The following is a 23,403-nucleotide window of genomic DNA, read 5'->3' on the forward strand; positions in this document are numbered from 1 at the left end:
TTCTAGGTTAAAATATTTATATGAATATTATATATTTTATTTTTCACTTTACATGTATATCTATTTAAAAATAAATTATCTTAATTTTGCTATTAACCAATATGAATAACAAAAATCGTTTTGTTATTATAAATAATTTCTGTAGTAATAAATTATAATTATTGAAAAAAAAATGTTTTTTTTTTTATCATTTTTATATAACTATTAATCAGTAATTATTAGTCATACGAATATTAGTTTTTCAATGACTAATGACTGTATTATATATATACCTACACTAATTATTTTAATAAAACATGATCCCAATAATAAAAATACAAAATTCTATTTAGTATTTACCATAAATGCATTGCACACGTTTTCAGTTATGCTTCTACAAGCGTGAAAGTGGATGTAAATTAGTTTTCCCGACCAAAATGTAGCTTTTTTAGTTGCGTGTATTGCACTGTGAGTACAAATGGTACAATGGTACAAATATATATAAAATCGAGTAGGTTCCTATTTGAATTTATCTGTTTTTTATGTATTTAACAATTGAAATAAATTCATATACAACTGTAAAAATATATTTATAAATTATAATATATTAAATAAAAAGGTAGAGTAGAATGGCTCGAAAAGAACTTAAAAGGGAAATACTCAAACAACCATTAACCGTCATTCCTTCTAATTTTGAGAGTCGATTGAAATAGTGTGAAAGACATATAATTGCCAATTGAAATAATATTGTTCGATGAAAATACAATAATAATGTGTTTTTTTTTCTACGTAGTAAAGCAACGTTTTTTGAACTTCTATTTAGAAGTCAACGTACAATCACCATCGGATTTCACTTGGAATATAATTAAACAAAACGTTTTCCATTCTTTTGTCGGTGTTGATGAAAAAAATTCTAAACATGTTTCCTATATGCATTATTTTAACACAATTTTATCGTGGTGTATCATAATAAAAAATAATGAATTATTAATTGCTATTGTGTTGGCCGCGTCAAATAAAAATAATAATCGTTCATACATTATTACAGTGTAACCACTCAATTTATGGGACGGTCACGCGATTGGTTAACAGCTATAGTTGTGTGCACAGAAGTGTATTAATATTGTGCACACGTAAACATACAAAACCTGAAACCAAGTTAGTGCAAACCAAAACTGTCCCCCAGTGATTAATATAGCTTAATCAAAATGTTTTAACAAACATTTAAAAATATGTAAATGTATTCAATAACTTTTTGTACACGAAAACATTTTCAATTTGATACAGAATTTCATTTTCAATGTTGTTTACAGTAATTATATTATAAAATAGGTAAACGCGCTCATCTTTGAATTCATTATTGAATAAGTTGTGTTAATTAAAAGCTTTATTATTCGTAATAATTTTATAATTTTACTGTGTGTTCTAAGTTTATGACTAGGTATTACTATTGAGTATAGAAATCTATAATTCTATTTATCTTTATAATCAATAATACTTAATACTAATGAAAATTATTGGATATAAAATAAAATGTTCAGCATAATATTATTATGTATTATAATATTCATTCTAACTTTATTATAATCGGTTATTAGGTTGTATAACTTAATTGTTGCAAGTTTGAAGATAAAAATATGACAATTTAAAAAGGAAAATAAACTTGATAAGTATAATTACAATAATTTTGGTTTAACTTACGTAATGTAGAAATAAAATAATGAAAAATGAAATTTATCTTATATAGTTATATATATAATATAATATATGAACAGTATCACGCGGTGACCACGGTAATATTTTAAACGTTAGGAAACAGTTTATAATTTCGTATCGCTTTAATCAGTGGACCATTTCAAATGAAATCGGTACCTACTGGCTACTAGGTACCTACGTTAGATTAATAAAATAAGTCACGAGGCCCGGAGTTCAATTACCGATATACATACAAAACATTTCAGAGAATTCATTCTATTATAATAAACGTAAAAGGTATAAGGTATGTGATTGTGATATTGACTAATAAACTGAATAACGATACCATGATGAACTGTGTTATCAATTACAGTTATTTTATTGAATAGTATGTATTATTACATTAGTTAATTAAATATTCATATACCACATTAAATGGCAAAACAAATAAATTATTTCAAAGAAAAAAAATATTTTAGTAATTCATACAAAACAATAACTAACTTAATATTATTGCAATTTCTATGAATACACAAAAATAAATCAATACTAAACATTTGTAGATAATAATACCTAAACTCTGGAGTAATCAATTCTTCTTGTAGTTTTGCAGTATTATTAGATTTTTGAATAATTCCAAACAAAAAATAATTATCCCAGCGTAATATTTTATATTTAGTACATTAGGATTGACTTCAAAATAAATTGTTTTCATAGGTAAAAGATAGATATATTCTTAATATAAAATATTGATTAAGTATTATGCACATCAGCGGCTCTGATCTATTAATTTTTAATGTTTTCTATAATTATTCCTTTAGTAAAAATATGTATTTTTAAAATTATTGGGTTTTGTAGGTTTTGTTTAAATTCTAAATTAATAATTAAATATCTGTTGACATTTTTCAAGTAAGAATGATGAATTATGTAATTCTTACTGGAATATAAACGAATATTACATAAATTAACTAAAATCAAAATTGTTATGTTATAGGTATATATTATTGGAAATGTTGGAATATATTATACTATTTTCAACAAACCTTTTAGTATTATGTTAAAAGATGTATAATGTATATCTAGTCATTTAAAGCTAATGATAAATCATCGTTAAAATATGGTGTCAAGTGAAGTTCGTTTAATGATGAACAATAGGTTGACAACTTATTTAAAGAAAAAAATATATACACTAAAATGTATTCATGAGATATTTTAATGAGAGTGACCGAGTGAGAATAAATCGCTGACAGTTAAAGATAAGACAAAAACAATAAAATGTACAATCTTTTTAATTATTAATACACTGCAATATTGTTATCTTTTCGATTACAAATTAAACCTTTTATTATATGTATAATCAATAATATAATGAATCAATTTTATTGTTAAGGCATAAAAAATAAACTATTTAAACTTCCTAAACTAACGGATTATAACTATAACTTAAATATTACAAAATATACAAAAAATACATCACTACACCAGAGTTATTTAGTATACAAATAGGCGTAAGTCATATATAATACATGTTATATTATACTATATTAACTAAATAAAAGGTTCTAATATTTTACCATTTAAATCTTCAATCTTTAGTAATAAATAATAATATTAAAACTAAAATGAAAAAGGTAATAATACTTATAAAAATAATTATTTTAGTACGATCACGTGTTAAAGAATATCAATTTTATATCATTTTAATATGTACAAATCTATTGATTTTGACATTACATATAAATAAATTAAATTACGGTATGTTTTACTTCTTAAGTCAAATTCGTCATTATTTAATTTTAATTTAACGAAATAAAATCACTAACTTAAGATGGCATAAGGTTTTGAATCAAAATAAATAATTTATACAGACACGGAATGTTGGCGAGAGATCTTCCCTCCATTTAGAATTTTGTTAACAGCCTTTATTCTGTAGTTTTTTTCGATGAAATCTCAAGACTCAAGAGGGTTGAATAATAATTTGGCCAAATGCGAGCATCTTTATGAAATTTGAAAGAAACGATATGGTGACCATAATAATAACGAACGGATTTTCTATGTATAAAAAAAACACATCAATTTATTTTTAATCTGTTTAATATTAATATTTAGTATAAAAAAGCATTTTATGTGTATACAAATAGACAATAGTACATGGTTTTACTCGTAAGTATTACATAAACGATTTGTCGTACAAAGTACTGATACGGTTAAAAAATATTTGAATATTAGTTTTATAATTTATAGTACATATATACTTTTATATCGTTAAGTTGTCAAGACCATTAGAAGTAAAATAAATGTATTTATGATAAGTTAAAAGCTTTAAATGCCATCTCATTGTGTAGTTAACACACTATTGTTCAATATTAATTATTGGTATAGTATAGTTTTTATATAACTATACTTACAATACTAACAGTGGGAAGCGATAATACTCTGTCAATAAAGACTTTAGACGTTTTAATAATTGATCCAGCACATAATGTATATAATAATATATACACAATAGCATTGAGAACTAAAGTTCGCCAAATACGTCGTTCACAATTTTCAGATCAAAACTTCTAATTTGTTCGACAATTAATTTCAATTTTTTTTTTTCATAAGAGTATAGTTATATCCGTCCAAACATACGACATGCATAAATCGTTGATAGAAATTGTCGGATTTTAAAAAAGCAAAACTGTTTGTAATATCCGTCGACTGTAGAAAATGGCTGATTACAGATTGGACATAACGAGATGCGATGTATGATGAATTGATGAATAACACTGCAGTACATAATATGTAGATTGTAGGTAAATTGTAGATGAATAGATACTAAATCGCTGCGATTATAAACACTTTCTTCGGCCATCATAATCTATATTTATTAATTTAATTTGTATAGCGAGTAGAGAGTCCTTTCCGAAAATCTATACAGCAGTATAACATCCGCGCATATAGTGGCGAGAAAAATTTACGTAAAAAATGATTGATAATTATTTTATAGTACTTTGTAACTAATTACACACATATAGGTACTAGTACAATGATTGAATTGTCAAAAATAGAAGGGAAATACAAAAATATAAAAAAATTTGCATAATCAAAAATTTAAATATTTTAATAATTAGGATGTAATTAGTACAGGGGGTACGCTTAAATATTTTTAAGTAGAAGGGGTGCTCTAACCTCAACGGCCCCTCCGATTCGTATTACATTAATTTAACTAAGAGTTCACCGTCGTCGGGTCGAGAATCGTAATATTATATAGGCAGGAAAGCGCACGGCTGTGGAGGCTGCGAAAGAGGGAGAGAGAAAGAGACGGAGTGAGAAAGACAGAGATGTTTATCTCTGCAGCACTGAGTGAAGAAAACGCACGTCTATACACTGAGAGGAAGAGAGAGACTATGTCAGAATGGAGAGAGAAAATCATATAGGTATATATATACGCTTGTAAGTACACACATGTGATATACATACATACACACTCACGTAAATATATATATATATATATATATATATATATAACCCGTCGAAAAGTAATTTAAGGTGGAACCGTTTAGCTTTCAACAAGCGGCGGCGAAGTCGGCGGCGGACCCTATAAAAGGGTGGGGACGGCACGAGACGGCGCGGCGGAGAGGAGCGCACGCCCCGCGCACCCGTTCAGTAGCTGTTAAACTCGCATTACAGTCACGTTTATAGTCATCGGCCGACCGTTCGTACGGACGTTATACACGCGCGCGCGTCCTCGTCTTCGTCTTCGTCGTCGTCGTCGTGGTCGTAATAATAATAATAATAACAACAACAGTGTAATATTATTCTCACTCACCAGTCGAGCGTTTGCGTGTATTATTGTCGTGTACGGATTTTTTTTTTTTATCGTTACTTAATTTTTTTTTTTTTTTGTATCTCGAACCTCTCTGCGTGTGTCCGATCGTCTCTGGCACGACGGATCGTACTTAATTGTTTTCGGCCGAGTGACACGCGCTACGTTTCGTCTTCGTTTCTCGGCGGTGACAAAAATAGTGTTCCGATTACACAATATAATATCATACAGTGCATCGCGAGCCGTGCGCTAAGGGTGGTTTTTTGTTGTCCGCGGGCCCCCGCGGGTGTGTGTCGCACGCGCGAGATGCGTCGTCGTCATCCGTCGTCGTCCGTTGTCGTTGTTCGTACCGGTGTGACGCGATTCGTGTGAAATGTTGATGATGATGGACTGCAGCAACAGGAAGCCGCCGGCAGACTTGTCATCCGGCATGGTCGTAGCAACCGTATCGTCGCCGGAGCTGGCGGTTGCTGGCACGTGGCACCCCCACGTGTACGGCAACCCCCCCAGGACGCCCACTGCCCATAATGTGGCCGACATACTCGGATGGACCAAGTCCGGTACCGACGAACAACCCCTGAACCTGTCAACGGCTAAACGGCCAAACGGTACCGTGCTGGACTTGACCAAGATCAAACGGAAAGGTAAGTCCGCTTTAGTTTATTATTATTGTGATAACAATAGAACCGGGTTCATCACCACACGAATATCGTGTAGAGTCGAATATGTATCCCAATTCGTAGGTACAGGTAACGTGTTACCTAAGTACGTATTAAATACGGCACGATGCGGTGAAGTGTAAACCCGGCTTAATAATATTAAGACGACACGACAAACATTTATTTTAACGACAGACCCGTTATTGATACCATGGGTTACGTATATTAGTGGTAATATGCGGTATTGTGGATACCGTGGTTATATTTGCATCTATGTATCGCGGTCATGATGTAGTTACCAGCAACAGGGTTCAGGTGTATTATTATTTATGTAACATATTACGTATATTAAAATATTATTTTATATTCGTGGAATTTTTTTTTTTTAAACGTTCTACTCTATCGCCGCGTCGTGACAATGCTGTTTTTATTCTCGACACAAAACGCTCCGTGCTCTGGGCATTCGTTCGTTGTTTTTATATTTTTCCTTCGCCTTGACTGCCGCAGTCTTAGTTTTTCAATCTCACGCTGTTTTCGTTCGCGCGTATCTAATCACGACAAAAAGGATGACGGCGACGGCGCCACGTCCTTCGGTCGCGGAACAAACTACGGATCATCACGGATTTAAGATAATGACACACGCGAAAAACGTTTCCAGCTACGACCTCACCGCAGCAGCCGAAATCAATCTCCAGATCCAATTTTTTCTATCTTCCAGACGGAGCACGGCTGATTTATTGTAAATCCATTATGATGCGCGTGAGTTTAATTATTATACCGCTTTATAGACAGCTAAATTAGGTTTATTTTTTCCTCTCGTCTAACGATACACTATACACTATTACAGTCACATCTATCGATTCGACCGTCCGTTGTTTTTACGACAAACTATTTTTTTCCTCCTCTCTAGGCCGACGGTATTACATACATATACAAACTCGTCGAACGACGTTAATTATCTTCGTGCAGTGTACGATAAACAATAATATAGCTGCAGTTTTTTTCTTCCGTATCGAACCATTTTAAATAGCATACTTGATTGCACAATAAAAATTCTATTTGAAAACGATATAGGTACGCGTTTATTGTCGTGTTAATACATAAGTGCGTGTGTGGGTACTGGGTGCGTTTTCGATATTAAGGTGTAATTCCGTTGACGTCTTAATAGTAATATGTCGTTTACGCTCGGCAGGAGTGCAGCGGCGTCGTTTCAGGTGCAGTGCAGGCGCCAATAACGAGAATTAAATAAAAATAAAACCCGTACTAAGCGCATTACTCTAATAATAATAATAAAAGTAATAATGGTTATAATATAGTATATAGTACATAAGCCTATTATGAGTAAACTGTATATCGTTTAGTTACAACTTGCTTTCTCCCGTTAAACGCCTTGAATTTAAATTAACTTTTTTTTATAAATAAATGAAATAAAACATACAAATTTTCAAAGACATATCGTAGGTAGTCGAGAAAAATGTGCGTAGATTAGGTGTAACGAATAATCAGGTACAATACAATTTGTATCGTGTGCGAGGGACACGACGTTTGGTGGTTCGAATGTCTAGAAAATAATAATAAATATAACGGTCACCCGTATTGCAGCGAAGTGACAGGTTTTCCGCGAGCACGCGGTATATTCTGACGTGCGGGGTAAACGTTGCGTTATAATATTATATCCCATCCCGTCATCCTCGCGCGTGGTGACTATAGGTCCGTCAGTGACGACGGCAGCGGCCGGTGTAGTATAATCGATCCGTATAATTCCCCTCGTTCTCTCGCAACTATAATTGAACGCCAAGCCGTATATAATTGATAATCGCCCGGCTTGTTTGCGTCTACCGAGCTAGTGATCCGCGTTATGTATTGGTATTACCGTCCGATACCACTGCGATGTATGGTACCTATTTACCTATTTATTAATATGCAGGATAATTTACCGAATATGTTCACCTAATTTTTTTTCTCTTTAATGATACAGTTACTCAAAATCCGTTTATTGTAATTTTTTTTTACTTAAAAATCATATTTTAAGATTCTAGACATTTTTTTTTTTGTACTACTTACTTAAGAAGTATCCTGTGGAGGTACAAACTTCTGCTTTTTAAACGCAACCTCCCTCTTTTGTAAAGCAAATTATTTAGTTTGGATTACTTTACTGAAAATATTGATTTACCAAAATTACAATTTGAATTATAGTAGTTCTTAAATCATTTAACTTAGTGTAATAAAGATGATACGTATATGTCTATGGTAAAGGGTTTGGAAGACATGGGTTGTATGGTGATTTTTAAATTTAGTAATTAATATCAATTTATCAATATTAATAATTTAATAAATTATAATTTGAATATATTTATTCTAAAGAAAAAAACGAGGGCGAGTATATATTATTATGCTTGGCGAATCACTCTGTATATCATTACACAAACGTCACAATCAACCCCGTAGTCGTCGAGATCTATAAAATACAAGTGATAATATTTTTTTAAGGCAGGGTACCTCCTATTTTCCCAACCGGTTCGAGGACATTTAAAATTCCGAAATCGCTATTCGATATTTTTATTTTTTTTTTGCTATGAGATACGCTTAAGACGAAAACTCTATTTTTTAATAGACAAAAAACATGTTTGTTTTATGAACGGAGAAGAGAAATTTCGAAGAAACGCCAAAACATCAACGAACGATTTTACACCGGTTTTCAGTCGTTGCAGTTGTTTGTATATACTGTAAATTTAATATACCGGATTTGTCGTACGCATGAAATGTATAGGCGCAACTAGACATTAAACTTTTGGGGTGCTAAAATTATACAAAGCTTATGCGATAGAAATTACTTTATTCCCTTATTTACAATTTGCATAATGAAAAATGATTATTAATTATATACTTAGTAAAATACTAACTGTATGCAACTATATATATTAAAGAAATTCTCCTGTCTTCAGTAGCAAATTTATTTATTATGTCTTCAGTTTTCAATCGATTTACATATAATATTTAACAGTACGACAAATTTTAAAATGATTCTTGTCATGTTAGACAGTAGCCAATTATTTATTTGTTGTATTATATATGAATTAATACACCATAGATTACTAGAAAGTAGAATAAGTACATAATAATTATAACCATATTATTTTAAGGTAATAAAAAAATTAATTAGGGCCATAAACACCCCACAGCTTAAATCAAGTCGCACCCATCGTGTTGTGGTAATTGATGTATTAAAATTTTGAGTAACGTTAAAAATGGGAAATTAACAATTTTTTCTAATAATAATCTATAAGAAAATTTCAATTTAATAACATACATTAAGTATAGATTATTGTTGAAAAACGACATATAGATAAAAGATATTATTACATTGATTTACCCGTGAAATAATAATAATTAGTGATGATACGAAATTATGGGAACACAAAATATATTGACATTATTTCGTGGTATCTATACTATTTTAATATTGCTGTACTTTAACGTTATATAGGATTAAAATATATATATATATATATATATATATACTAGAAAATTGGAAACGTGTTTCTAGACAATTCTTATTATAGTAGTAAGTTGAGGTGTCTTCTATAAAATATAGTATAGTTTAAATATGTAAGTACCTACATAATATAAACGTCACGATGGAAACTATCTTGTTAGACTATTAGGTATATATATTAATATTATAATGTTTACGGTCGCGGTATTTTGCACTCGTTGATTTCTTTTTTTTCCTTTTTAAAAATATTTTTTACGGTTTCGAATCAATGAATACTATATACGCGCCGTCGTTGCGTGTTTAATAAACGTTTTGGAAAGCAAACACGACGAGGACTAATTATTATTATCGTACAGTTCCTTCGCATGATTCATTAAAACATTTAGTCGTCATTCGCATAAAATATAATTATATTATTTAAGGACACTAAAGGAAACACGCGTTCTGCTTTATGTATAGCCAAACCCACACACAATTATTATTATTAATCTTCATTTTTTTTTTGTGATAGTAAAGTAATATAGTGTTCAATCTCCTCTATATATATATGTATACACACAATAATAAATTATAAATTGGTATTTTTATTTAATATCGATAGTTTAAAACTCAGTTTCCGAGTATTTGTTACTTTTTTAAAAATTTAATTTGAAATCATACACAGCACCATTATAATATTATATTCGTATTGAACCTAGTTAATTTATATTATGTATACATACAAAATGTTTTTACTCGGAAGTCACGTTTGGAAAACGTTTCAATGAGTCACATTTAATGATCGTAATTTTAATTTTAATTTTTTTTTTTTTATAATAAACGTATGCAATACAATTTGCGTGTATACTAAACATTAAAACATGGACATTTTTCGACGAATCAGACCATGTGATATTATTAGTTTTTTTTTCTGTGGAAACACATACTCGTTTCATATATTTAGTGAATCCTGCTATGACATACTATGAACTACATATTTGTCATATTTATAATATTATAACATAATATCATCATCCCACGCTTTGTCTTTCAGCGTTGTAGTACTACACGTCTCGCTCGCTATCGGTCAGCACAGTCGTATATTTTGTTAAACGTTTGCAGTCATACATGATATCATATTATTATATTATATACACAATCTACAAACATTATTTTGTATAAAACGTTTGGTTTTATTTTTTCGCACCGACAGCAATTGAAATCGATTACTTCAAAGGGTCTGGAAGGGGAGCATAATATAGAGGGGACGGGGTCTCGGCGAGAATCAATAATATAATATAGAGTCGTTATAATACGCAAAACAAAGAGTATACCCACGCGTCCTATATATACGATGTATATGTATATAATGGTGCAAAGGCGCGCGCGTAATCGGTGGTGGTGGTCGGTTGTCGAATAATAATATTATAATAATGTTCGGGCCGGGCTTCTGAGAGAGATGATATTATTGGCGAGCCAAAGGTTAGCGAATATTATTGTTGTATTATTGTTCGCGTCAAAGTTTCGTTTTGTAGGTACCGCCGTTTTGCACTGTCATATTATTATTATTATTATTATTTTATTCTTCTCTGCGTGTAATATGATAAACAAACAAAAGGGGCTTCTACTGCTGCTGTTGTTAGTAATTCGTTTTGCCACTGTAATCCTTTTTTCCTGTTGCCGACGACGACGTGCCTGTATATGTACACGCTGCATGTATATAGATATATACTATATAGATATAAATATATTGTCCTCATGTCGGACGTGCGTGCACAAAAATTATGTTTGTTTTGCTTGTTGTTTAAATATAACGTGCACATTTTATTACACATTACACGTATAAGTGCCAATTCAAGATTGTAAAATTAAAAAACAAAACTGACGTCGATCATGCCCCAATAAACGATGTTGTGTTTCAGTAATAATTACGAAGGTGATATCATTTAAAATTTTGCTGTTGCGATTGTCGATCCCGATCAGAAATATCAAATGCTCCTAAACTTTTAAACAATGAATCATAATTTTTTGTATGAAGGTACTCTTAGTATACGCTGAAACGCATAGTATGGTATAACTGTAACTTAAATTCTATTATCGTAGAACCTCGATTATCCGTCCCCCGATTAACCGTCAGGCCACACTTGCACGGACTCTACTTGCGTGTTGAAGTAAAATCTTATTACCTTGTGTATGCGAGTATGTATGTAAATTGTAAATAATAAAAAAAAAATAATAATAATGTACCAATAAGTAATAGTATCTAATTATATCAATATGCATGTTAAAATTATCAAAAAAAATAATAAAAAATAAGTACTTCTGTATGTTTAAAAAAATATTTGTTGCTCGCTTAACCGTCTTTTCGATTATCCGTCAAAGCTCCAGTCTCGAGACTGACGGTTAATCGAGGTTCTACTGTATAATCAATAATCATCTTTCTGTTTCTCACTATAGATATAGTAATGCTTAAGTCTGGCCTCTCGCAGTACACTTTCGTATTATATGATTATGTTTGTAAACAAAAACAATAGTCATTAGGTCGGCGTTGCGTTTAAAATAGGACATACAATAAATCGTTTACACGCAATTTATCCTAATGATAGAAGACGTAGTGCAAACTCGAAAATTATACATTCACCAAAAACAACAAATAATAATAATAATAATAATTTGTCATATGTCCACCAGGTCTGTAGCCTATAGGTGTAGTAATTAAGATGCAAGTGTACTATAATATAATACGTACTTAAATATACAATTTATACTCATGCGTACTAAGTATTAGTACAAAGCAGAGTATTAAAAAAAAAAATCGTTTTATAAATTGAAAAATACTCATATGTGTACATAATGCAAGCACTCTTAACGTTTTTCTACTGCGTTTACTATTAATGATTCAATATAAGAATACGTAGGTTTATTGTATGTATGACCTGATAATAATAAAGTCGTTTATGTTTATTTGATAACGAATTTATCATCGCACATTATATATTACGATCAAGACTTCCTCTGTTTAAAATATATCAATATATTATACAACATGTTGTGTATTTATTATTGTTAAATGCACCTCACACCTGTCCGTGAAATAGTAACAGTAGTCAAATTTTTTGTGGAAGAGTACCTAACATCGGTATTAATAAGCACTAAATTGATCGTGTGATGGCTATTGTGGCGTCACGTTGTGTTTTGTTTATAATAAATAATAATGTAGGTATAGAAACATATTTTATGGAACACTATATACAAATTCAGTGAAAATATCAATGTGTGCTGTGTTCATAATGCAAATGTGTAGTATTCATTGCAATAGCTTTGGTTTAAAGCTTGTAAATAAATTGTAATCAATAATTATTTTTATATCGAAAATAGTGTAGCCAACTACTGTAACCAAACTATTGCAGTTATTATTTAAACCAAATACAATTTTTATTTGAATACTAATTTTTTTTTTTTTTGAAAATTAAAAAACGATTACAGTTGGTTATAACATTCTAAAAAGTGATTGCAACGACCTAGGAGGGGCAATCCATCGTGCGGCGCTCGTTGCAGTCGTTACGGTTGCTGATTTGTATACAAACACACTCACATAATAATATAATGTAAACCGTTTAAATGGATTCCTGATGTTAACTCTCTTTCTCTCTCTCTCGGGAGGGCTCGGGTCTGGTCAATAAATTGTTCATATATGCGGAACGGTTATATTAGCGTATAAATAGTGTCCTCTTTTTTTATACAAACGATATTATCATTATTATTGTTGTTTAAATATATTCGTAAAGGAGTTCAGAGAACGTTTTTTTCAAATTTCAACTTTTATTTCGTCTCATAATTACTGCGTCAAAACCACCTAAACTAGTTTCGTGAACTATAATAATATAGGTATTTATTTATTATTTGGTAATAATAATAATTTGTATTTAATATACCATTATTATCATAATAATATATTAATATGTACCTATACAGCATACTTCGAAAAATTAATATTTTTTTTTTAATACAAAAATGCTGTATTGACTTTATTATTATTTAGTATTCATTCACATCGTTTACTGCTGTTGTTTGTTCTTTACTGATGAACGCCATTAGTTATTAATTTATTATATATAACACACAATACGTCGTTATTTAATAAAACATAAATTCCCATTAAAATAATATTATACATCAAACATTACAACGGTATTTTTTAGTCCAATTGTGATTTCCAAAAACTGCTGAATGCGTCAGTTAAAAAAATCACCCATTTATGGTTTTATATATGTCACTGTTATTTACTCAGTGCGTTTAAAAACAATGGAATCGTTCAATTTTATCGCCCCCTTCTTTCAACGACACACAATGATCAATATTGTGTCGTGTCGTTGCTGTGAACGGCCAGTAACCTTAAACAGCCTGCAGTATCTGCGTATATTATGTAATGTATTAAATCATAAACAGCAGTGTTTTATGTATCAATAGTAAAATGTAAACAATATAATAAATAATGTTTATACTTGTGATTTAGGAAATATTAGTATGCGTGTTCCCCGTCTCCCAACCGATTTTTTTTTAATTTTTTGAGTATTGTATGTATCCTTAGAATATAAAATATTACATTTATCGTCATTGTAACGATGTTCATTAAACCACCACGTTTTGGCAAGCTCTTTTGCAACGTTTGTCATGTGCATAGACGTATAGTATATAGTCGTCGTGGTACCCAAGTACCCAAGTAACTAAATTCTTAATTCTTATACTCTATAGGCAAATATATTTATTATACCATACCTGTGTGGCTGTGTTCGTATACCTACAGTTGTTGTACACTGTCATAAGAAATATTTTTGTGTGTTGGTCATGACTCATGATCTACCAATTTTACCGACGTAAATCACTCTTATGAGTTTTCCGTTTTTCATTGTTAAAATACTATAATTTACATTTTATACCCACAGCTTATGTTTGTAGTCATCGATAAAGTAACATAATATATATTTTATTATAACTTTTACTTATAATGATGATTTTGATTTTTAAATCTATAAACATAGCTGCCTCCTCCTTTTCGTTGGCTATTTCGACAATTGACTATCATATAAAAATAATACATATCCTTAATTTGTTGGTAAAAAAAAAACAATTCATGTAAATGCACTTTAATTGAATCAAACACGCACTAGACGGGAAACGTAATTATTCACGGAACAAGAATAGAAAGAGTTCAAAGTGTGTTCTCTTCGTGTGTAAATTATTGTTTATTGTTTGCAACTACGCATTATGTACACGCCATTATAATTTTTAATCGACGGTCAGCAGCGATGGCAATGTGATTAGGTACTTATGTATACACGTAAAATAATATAAGTTAAACAAAAGGTCAAAACCAAAAATACATTTTTCTATGCACTAATTGATCGATTTCGATCAGATTTAAATAGTCTAAAATTCTACAACAAAGGTAAATCTATCTATACTATACAAATATATTTATTACATATTATTTCTCTAAGCATAGGAATCCTGAATGAACAACCAACTTCTGTGTAACATCCCGACATCCATTCTATTGTCTCGATATCAGTAATACATTAATACGCGTAAATGACACAATTAACAATCCGTGTATATTATAATACCTACGTTGATACATATTATTATCATTTTATTATTATTAATACATATTATTGTACAAGCAGATTAGCAAATAGTGGCAACATCGCGTAATCGTTTCGTTCTTAACAATCGGCGACTATAACCTATTTGTTTTCTTTCTCTAGCCCACACACAACATAGTCAATTTTCGTTTAGCAATTTAAATTTTGTATTGTTAGCTTTACTATAAGAGTGTATTGACTTATCATCAAATTTAAAGGTAAGAATAATATCTAGGATACCGCATAGTCCAGCGGACTCTATTTATAGTTTAATTAAAAAATTAATTATAACTATTATATGTAAAATATTACGTTTTTAAAATGTCCATAACTCATTTTAAAATTAAAATATCAATATGAACCTTAAGGTATCAGATATTAATATTCTTACTTTTAAGTTTGACAATAGGTCAATTCATTCTAATATCAAGACTATCTACATGCAATTGGAGTTATTGTGAACGCAAGTTTGCTAAATTTCATGTGGGTTAGAGAGAGAAAACAAAATGGTGCAACTAACACCTCTTAGTTATTTTACTGTTGATAAAATTGCGTGTAACAAACAACTGGCAGCCAATCAACCATCCAATTTATGATGCACACGAATATTTTAATCGTTATTGGAATTTAATGAGTGAGTTTAATGTGTTACGCAGCCGACCGTGGTCTGCGATTTCCGACCGACTTCCTCCTCAAGTACTATAGTATCCACGACAACAACGAATTAATTATTATACTATCTTGTAGCCTATAAGTAAATAATATAATATAAACTTCGAAAGTGCATTTTTAAACACATATGAGTATTTTATATCTTTACATTTGTTGTCGAATCGTTATTATCATAGTCACGAATATATTCTATCGAGGGTTTTCGGATATTTGGCAATAATATACTACATTAAGGAGCGCGTTTGTTACAATGGTCATAAAATATGCATATTTAATGTGATGTGTGATATCGGTATAATATATTCTTTTAAATTGTTATTGGATTAATACTTTATATACGTATATTGTTGGTTTACCTAATTTTGAGATAACGTTTAATATTATACTCTGTGGCTATTATATTACATGCGTGCAATTATTAGTGTGACTGTGGCATATATTTTACATTTTGCTGTGTATTATAATCGCTTCGTCGAAAATGTATATTAACTCTATAATATGTACTCATGTGCCGCTACCGTATGCTAAACCTATTTATATACTAAAATACTATACACAATATTTGCGCGACTTATAAAAAAAATTATATAAGTCCTCGCGCGTCGCAAATACTTGTCAAACCAGATAATTTTTTCACAAATTTGGATCACATGAGAAATCGGATACGATAAGATCAAAACTAGTTCACAGTTTTCAGTGTTAAAATATTATTATCGTCAACGGTAATTTAATATTTCGCAGCAGAATTCGTGTTAATATTAGTTAAATTATATGACGTATTCTATAATAATTAACTGACTGTAGTAAAAAAAGTAAAAATATATAAAAACGCAACTATTAAAAATATATTTTTAATCGTTTACGAATCGTCTTAAGGAGCACTGCACGATAATCATAGTATACCATCAGCAAATTTAAATTGAAACTATGCGCAGAAGGATATGTGAACACACATTTTTATTTGTTTGTTAGACCCGATAAAAAATTTAAGAAAAAATGATTTGACAATTTATGAGCATATATTGAAAATAATCGCAGGTTGTTGCAATAATTGTGTTAAAATGTATAATATATTATTGTGAAATGTGTGCGCATAGTTGTAATACCAATAGTAAAGAAAAAAATAAATGCGAATCGGCAAGCGGTGAGAGTTGACGATTACCGAAAACAAAACCATAACAATCGAATACTGCACGCGCATATATTATTATATATACATGCATATATTGTTGTTATGACAACGTGTTGGATATGTACATAATTTTATTATTATTATATTTTATATAGATACGCGAAGAAAGCCACCTGCGAGTACATAGGTATACCGGAAATCGGTATTATCATTATATAGGTACATAAATAATAATAAACGTGAAGCAAGTACGCGGGACGTGCATAATATTATTTCTGAAATCATTGTGTTGCGCATTTTACGACTGTGACAAGTGCGTCGGTTATGGCCATTAACGTGAAACGGAGAGTAATCATAATAATAATATTATAATATAATATAATATATATATACATATCTATATAGTGTGTGATGTCATTGGTGTGGCGGTAGTTTTGACATTATTATTATTACTATTATCATCATCATCATTTGTACATTTTACCGTATCTCGTGAGCGGACTGTTTGCACAATACTAATGGGCACACACGCGCGGCTGCGTAAAGAGGAGAACCACCGTCGGTTTTTTGGACGCTCGAATATTTACATTTTTTATTCCACTCCACCCGTAATGGTTTTTCTCCACTCTTGTTTGTTTTATTTGTACGTGGCGTACGTCTGTGCGCACGTGTGTGGGTGCCTATACAATGGATCTATCGAATATCAAGCGACAAGCATATTATATGGGGTGATCTGTGAAAATCTGTGAAAATACCACAGTGTAACCCGACCCTAAGATTCATTATTTCAGAAAAACTGAGGTTTTTGAAAATATTTCTGTTTACACTATTTGAAGTAGTTGCAAAATAATAGTTGTGAAAAAATTATACTTTTTTTATTTTTAAGTTTTGTACTGTTATAGATTACAGCATATATTTTTAATTTTATATTCCGAAGTAGAAGATTTCAGTCTATGAGAATCAAATTTCGGACAAATAGATTAGTTTATTAGTATTTAAAGCTTGATTATAGACACACGGAGTTGTGGATGAACATTTTGTGGAATGCCCTGTTTGTACTTCTCTTCTTCGTTCATCAAAACTTTAAATACTCAGTCATAGGTTTTGAAATAATTAATAATGCCTTACGTTAAATAAATCACCCGGTATGGTGTTATCCACACGGCACACACGAACGCACGATCACATAAGGGTGTGTGACTATAATATTTATTTCATAAACATATCCATTGTTAATGGTGTAGTTTGTACATTTCTCTCTTAGTCCTCTGTGTTTATATTTGACTAATTTCCATTTATTGGCTTCCGCCGCGATATACCCGGACTCTACGCGTCGTATAGTTTTAACCCAATTTATCAATGATTATTAATAATTAATATATTATAAGTATTCACCGAAGTATTCCTGTGCTGTGTTTATTGTTTAGCGTACCACAGTAATAATGATTATGTTGCATAATATGCAAAACATATTATGTTTGTAGGCTAATAAGTAATAACCCATGTTGTCAAAGCATTTACCTTTAATTTAAAAAAACGCTTCCGTATTCAGAGTTCAGCATTCGAAAACCGTTTTCATCGCGACTCGCGATAATCAACTTCTCACACCTAATCTAATAACGACTTACAGTGCCAGTATATACTTGCAGGATACACTGCTTTTTTAATTTGTACGAATACAACTGTTCGTGGGTGCACGTGGCAGCGACCAGCGAGATTAAATTTCTAGCACGCTTAAACTCGTTTATTATACACAGTAGTAATGATCATAATATTATTAATGCGTAGAGTAGTAATGTATAATTATATTATATATCTATGTATTTTAACAATAATAACATTCATCGAACGATTTGCGTTTACTTTTTAAAAAAAAACACGTGCCAGATTTTAATTTTAATTAAAGTGCGAATACATAATCTACGCGTATATAAAGCCTATGAATCACCAACTATATAGTAGCCTCCAGTAGGTATTATAGGTATCATTATTATAATGGGAGACGAGATAAAAAAAACTTTATATCAACGATTGTTACAATAATTCCGGCTCATGTTGTTTTATCCTCGAATTTAAATTTAGTTCAAAGTGAGTGTCAACAGTTATACATTAACAAAAACGTTTTTTAATTTTTACGACTCCGTAAACACCCGGCGGAATATTATTATTTTTATAGTAACGTATGCGTACAGCGGTAGTAGGTATATATTAATATATAATAACCTATCCTCAGAACCGAAAGACATAAAACGAAAAAAAGATAAGGCCAAACCGACAGTAATAATATAATGTAATATCTCTTTAAAACTTTAAAAATCCTATAAAATTGATTTATAAGATTTATGTCTATGAAAAGCCATGCGTTTTTATTTCGTTACATAGACGTGTGACATGTCGTTCAAATTTAACCAACATGTTATAAGCAATGAAATTGGTTTTTATTATTTTTTTATTTAGTTTCGACAGCGAATACGTAGAAATGAATATAGATTTTGTTTCTGTATCATAATAATATAGAAGTGTTGAAATACATATACTCGTTTAAATTTTAGATAAAAACTCTCAGCACGTTAGTATTTCTAATTTCATGTCTTTTCTTGTTAAATTATTTTTTTTATATGATAACAAAATATATACAATTAATAATAAATTATACACTACACATTGCATATAATATTTTATGTTTACATAACATTTGACAGGTCGTATTGTATCATAGTCGTTGATATCGATAAAATAATAATATTATTAGGTAATGTACGTATGTTTTTACTTCTTACATTATTACTCATTTATAATTAGCAATTAACAGATTCTAGTATTTGTAATAAAAAAAATAATTCATTTTTTTCTTTTATAAGATTAATATGATCATTAATCATTGAATAATAAGATAATATTATATTATGGTACATTTTCTAACTCTATTTATTTAAATCACGAAGAAATCTAGGTACTCGTTTTATCATAGACCTAATTGTTTCTATAAACATATTTTTATTAATTTTTCATTAGTTTATTACCTTTGAACATGATTTACTTATATACGAATATATATAAGGTTAGAATTTTTGATACCTATTAATCATCATATAAAATATTTAATGTATTTCTTATGTTATGACTTATGAGTCATAACTTATGACTTATGGTAATATGATTATATATTAATGTAATGGGATTAATATGGGACTAATATTACTTAGGTTTATTATTATTTATGCTATAATAATATTTTGTTGATAGTAACTCATTAGTTCATTAGTAATTTTTCGTTAATCGCAAAATACTAATAATAAAAATAAAACATATTTTGCTTCTTCGAAAATGTTGATATAACACACAATCAGTTTTTGATTAGATTAGTTTACAAACTACGACCCATTATACATTAACCACTTAAAGTTTCTTCGAAGGAAAGTGAAAATAAAGACGGTTTTGAAGAATCATCGTCGCCGCACCATTTAATATTCTTTTAATCACTTCATGTCAACTCGATAAATAATAATAAATAATTATTGTAGAAAATCAACTTTGATTTCTGAAAATTTAATTTACCAAACTAATTAAAATTAATCAAATGTTTAGATAAACACTTGTAATGGGTTTGTACATATTATTGCAATACATAAATACACTCATTTTATATGATGAGAAACGCTATAAACGACGGCTATAAAGTCAACGGAATACTATAAAAATAAAAATTTTACAAACTCATAGATTTTAATATTATGTATATTATAATCTATGTAGACTTTAATTATCATAGGTTTAAATAGTATATTTGCTGGCGACCCTCTAAATCGTTTAAAAAACGGCGTATGCCTTATAATCAATATTGTATAACATCCAGCGGCATACGGTAGTGACTAATAGCTACGTATGAAATTAAACTTATATTTTTCAACGACTACGACGATAAAATACAAAATATTGATAGATATGTTAAGAACTTTGGTACGGTTTCATTTGTACTAATGTACCTATAAATATATTTTTGGAATTTTTGAACAAATCTATAACTAAATCAAATCTATCGAATAATCGATATGTGCGATATATTTATTCTTTATATCTGGATGGTACGTTAGGTTATACTTTAACTGACAACTGTGATGGTTCGTCAGAAACAAATGTCTGTGACTAAATGGAGAGATAGATTTTGACAATTGTACAGATTATTAGGCCCATCTCTGTTCTCATACTAATTATAGTGTGCAGACTATAATATATAATATTATCATAATATGTGACAATCCTTGTTTTAGTATATTTACCTGCAATACCCTAACCATTGAGGTGCAGGCATTTATCCTCGATGCATTTGACCGTATGCTCTGTCGATTGCTTATATTATAATGTATCATCAAATGCCAAATGACAGGTCCATGTCCTCAACACCCCCACTGTCCAATTTTGAGATGAACCCATATCAATCGTTTGTTTGGTGTATTTGATTGTACCTCAAGAACCGTCGTTTGACGTTTTGATTGTGATCATATGTGATAATGATATATGATACATTTTATATGTACAATGTACATGTGCCTTAACACACACACATATACACTCATATACATATATTATATACATATTTACACCGTGATATTCAAATCACATTATGTAATGTTTGCCTTTCACTATAGCTCATTTTATCGTCATCGTTATGAGTGCCTGTGTGTGTTTTTGGTCGGGTGAGAGTATACAGTAGGCATATTATATATTATTATAGTATATTATACGCATCACGAAAGACCGGAAAATGATTACTAATTAAATTATCTAACTTACCTATCTAACCTATATATATGTATATTATTAGTTTATCGAGTACATATCTATAAACTATAAAGTTTAATATCTTATTCGGAAACTGTGCTGCAAATTGCAATAATTATCATATACCTAGTGTAAATTACTTGTGTACACGGACGGCGGATACCTACACAAGTTTTAATCTAAAAAAGTCACATATAACTATTTTATGGTACCTATTCTTAAACTGAATTACATAGTAAATAGTGAGTTTCATATTTGAGAGTTTTTTTACATATGAAATAATATACAACTATAATATTGCAACGTTGACAAATGCCACTCCAATTTTCATACTTCAAAAATCGAAGTTTTTATGTAGGACTTATAATTTTTTATATTAAACGAGTGCATATAATTATAATATTATGTGTATACAACTAAAAAAAAATGCTTGTAAAAAATAATATAATTGGGCGATGAATGAAAGAAGAAAAACAAATAATTGCGCTTATCTGCCAAGAGGTAATCATTAGTGTTACATAGGTGTACCTCTATATTTATATGAACGTGATAAGACTAACTATTACAATTTTATATTATTATTACATGCATGTAATAGCTATACACGTTGTTAAATAAGTCTTTATCTCCGAGTCAATTTCACGAATAGGCGGAAAGTGTACGTCGTTATGATTAATCGGTAATAGAATATATTGGTTTTATTGTGATTTTTTTAAAATACGCATACACACGTTTTTCGTTTCATAATACATTTTATACTTCATTTGAGTTACATGATCATTAAATGTTTTATTTATTTTTTTTTGTTTTGCTAGACTCCATCGCATTATTATTGTTGACACCGCCAAAATCGAAATCCAATAGAGAACAGATTTCGTTTGGGGATTTTATTTTTTATTTCCACCGAAAACTCCATTGTCCGATTTACGAAGACCGTCATCGTGATTCGCGCGTTTATAATACATCGTAATATCCTGTCCTGCGTGTGGTCTAGTGGTCTATTGTTCGTGCGTCCAGCATATACCCATTAGATGTATAATGAGCGTGTAGGTCGTTGTTGTGGTGTTGACTGTTGAGCTCTCGGAATAATCAATTTGGCCGAGAGGTAAATTTGATATATTTTATATCGTGTGCATCGCATATTTTTTTCTCGATCGATTTATAATAATACATATATGTATTATATGTTAAGTTTGTATATATATTATGCTGCCCTCGAGAAACCACGACGAAATCGATTGCGATAGTGATGATGTTAGTGTGTATGGTATATTTTAGCCGGGGTTGGGAGAACGTTGATGCGTGTTAGAATACTTCAATGACACGCGCTGTGCTGCAGCAGTTTCTGTTTCCCCGGAGTGATTTTTGGCTCAGCACTGAGTTTTTCTCTCCTGCTGAGGCCCGCCATCATGACGCCAAATAATACATATACTTAACTTGTCTATATTCGTAAACGTGCAATCGGTAAACGGATATTAATCTCGTACGAAAAAAAATCGTCTTCGTCGAATAATATACAATATACAATTTATATATGAGTATGTCCCCGTAGT

The 23,403-nt window shown here is 30.2% G+C and overlaps 1 protein-coding gene across 1 annotated transcript in view; it reads left to right on the forward strand.

Annotated features, from left to right (window-relative positions):
* The first annotated feature begins 5,323 nt into the window (after positions 1-5,323).
* Positions 5,324-23,403, forward strand: part of LOC114124199 (homeobox protein MOX-2-like) — a 93,860-nt gene continuing 75,780 nt past the window's right edge. Inside the window, exon 1 of the mRNA XM_027987386.2 lies at positions 5,324-6,129. Coding sequence (XP_027843187.2) covers positions 5,859-6,129 — 271 coding nt within the window. The 5' untranslated portion in view covers positions 5,324-5,858. The remainder of the gene's footprint in view (positions 6,130-23,403) is intronic.

Source organism: Aphis gossypii, chromosome 1 (assembly GCF_020184175.1).
Source record: "Aphis gossypii isolate Hap1 chromosome 1, ASM2018417v2, whole genome shotgun sequence".
In the NCBI taxonomy this organism is placed as follows: Eukaryota; Metazoa; Arthropoda; class Insecta; order Hemiptera; family Aphididae; genus Aphis; species Aphis gossypii.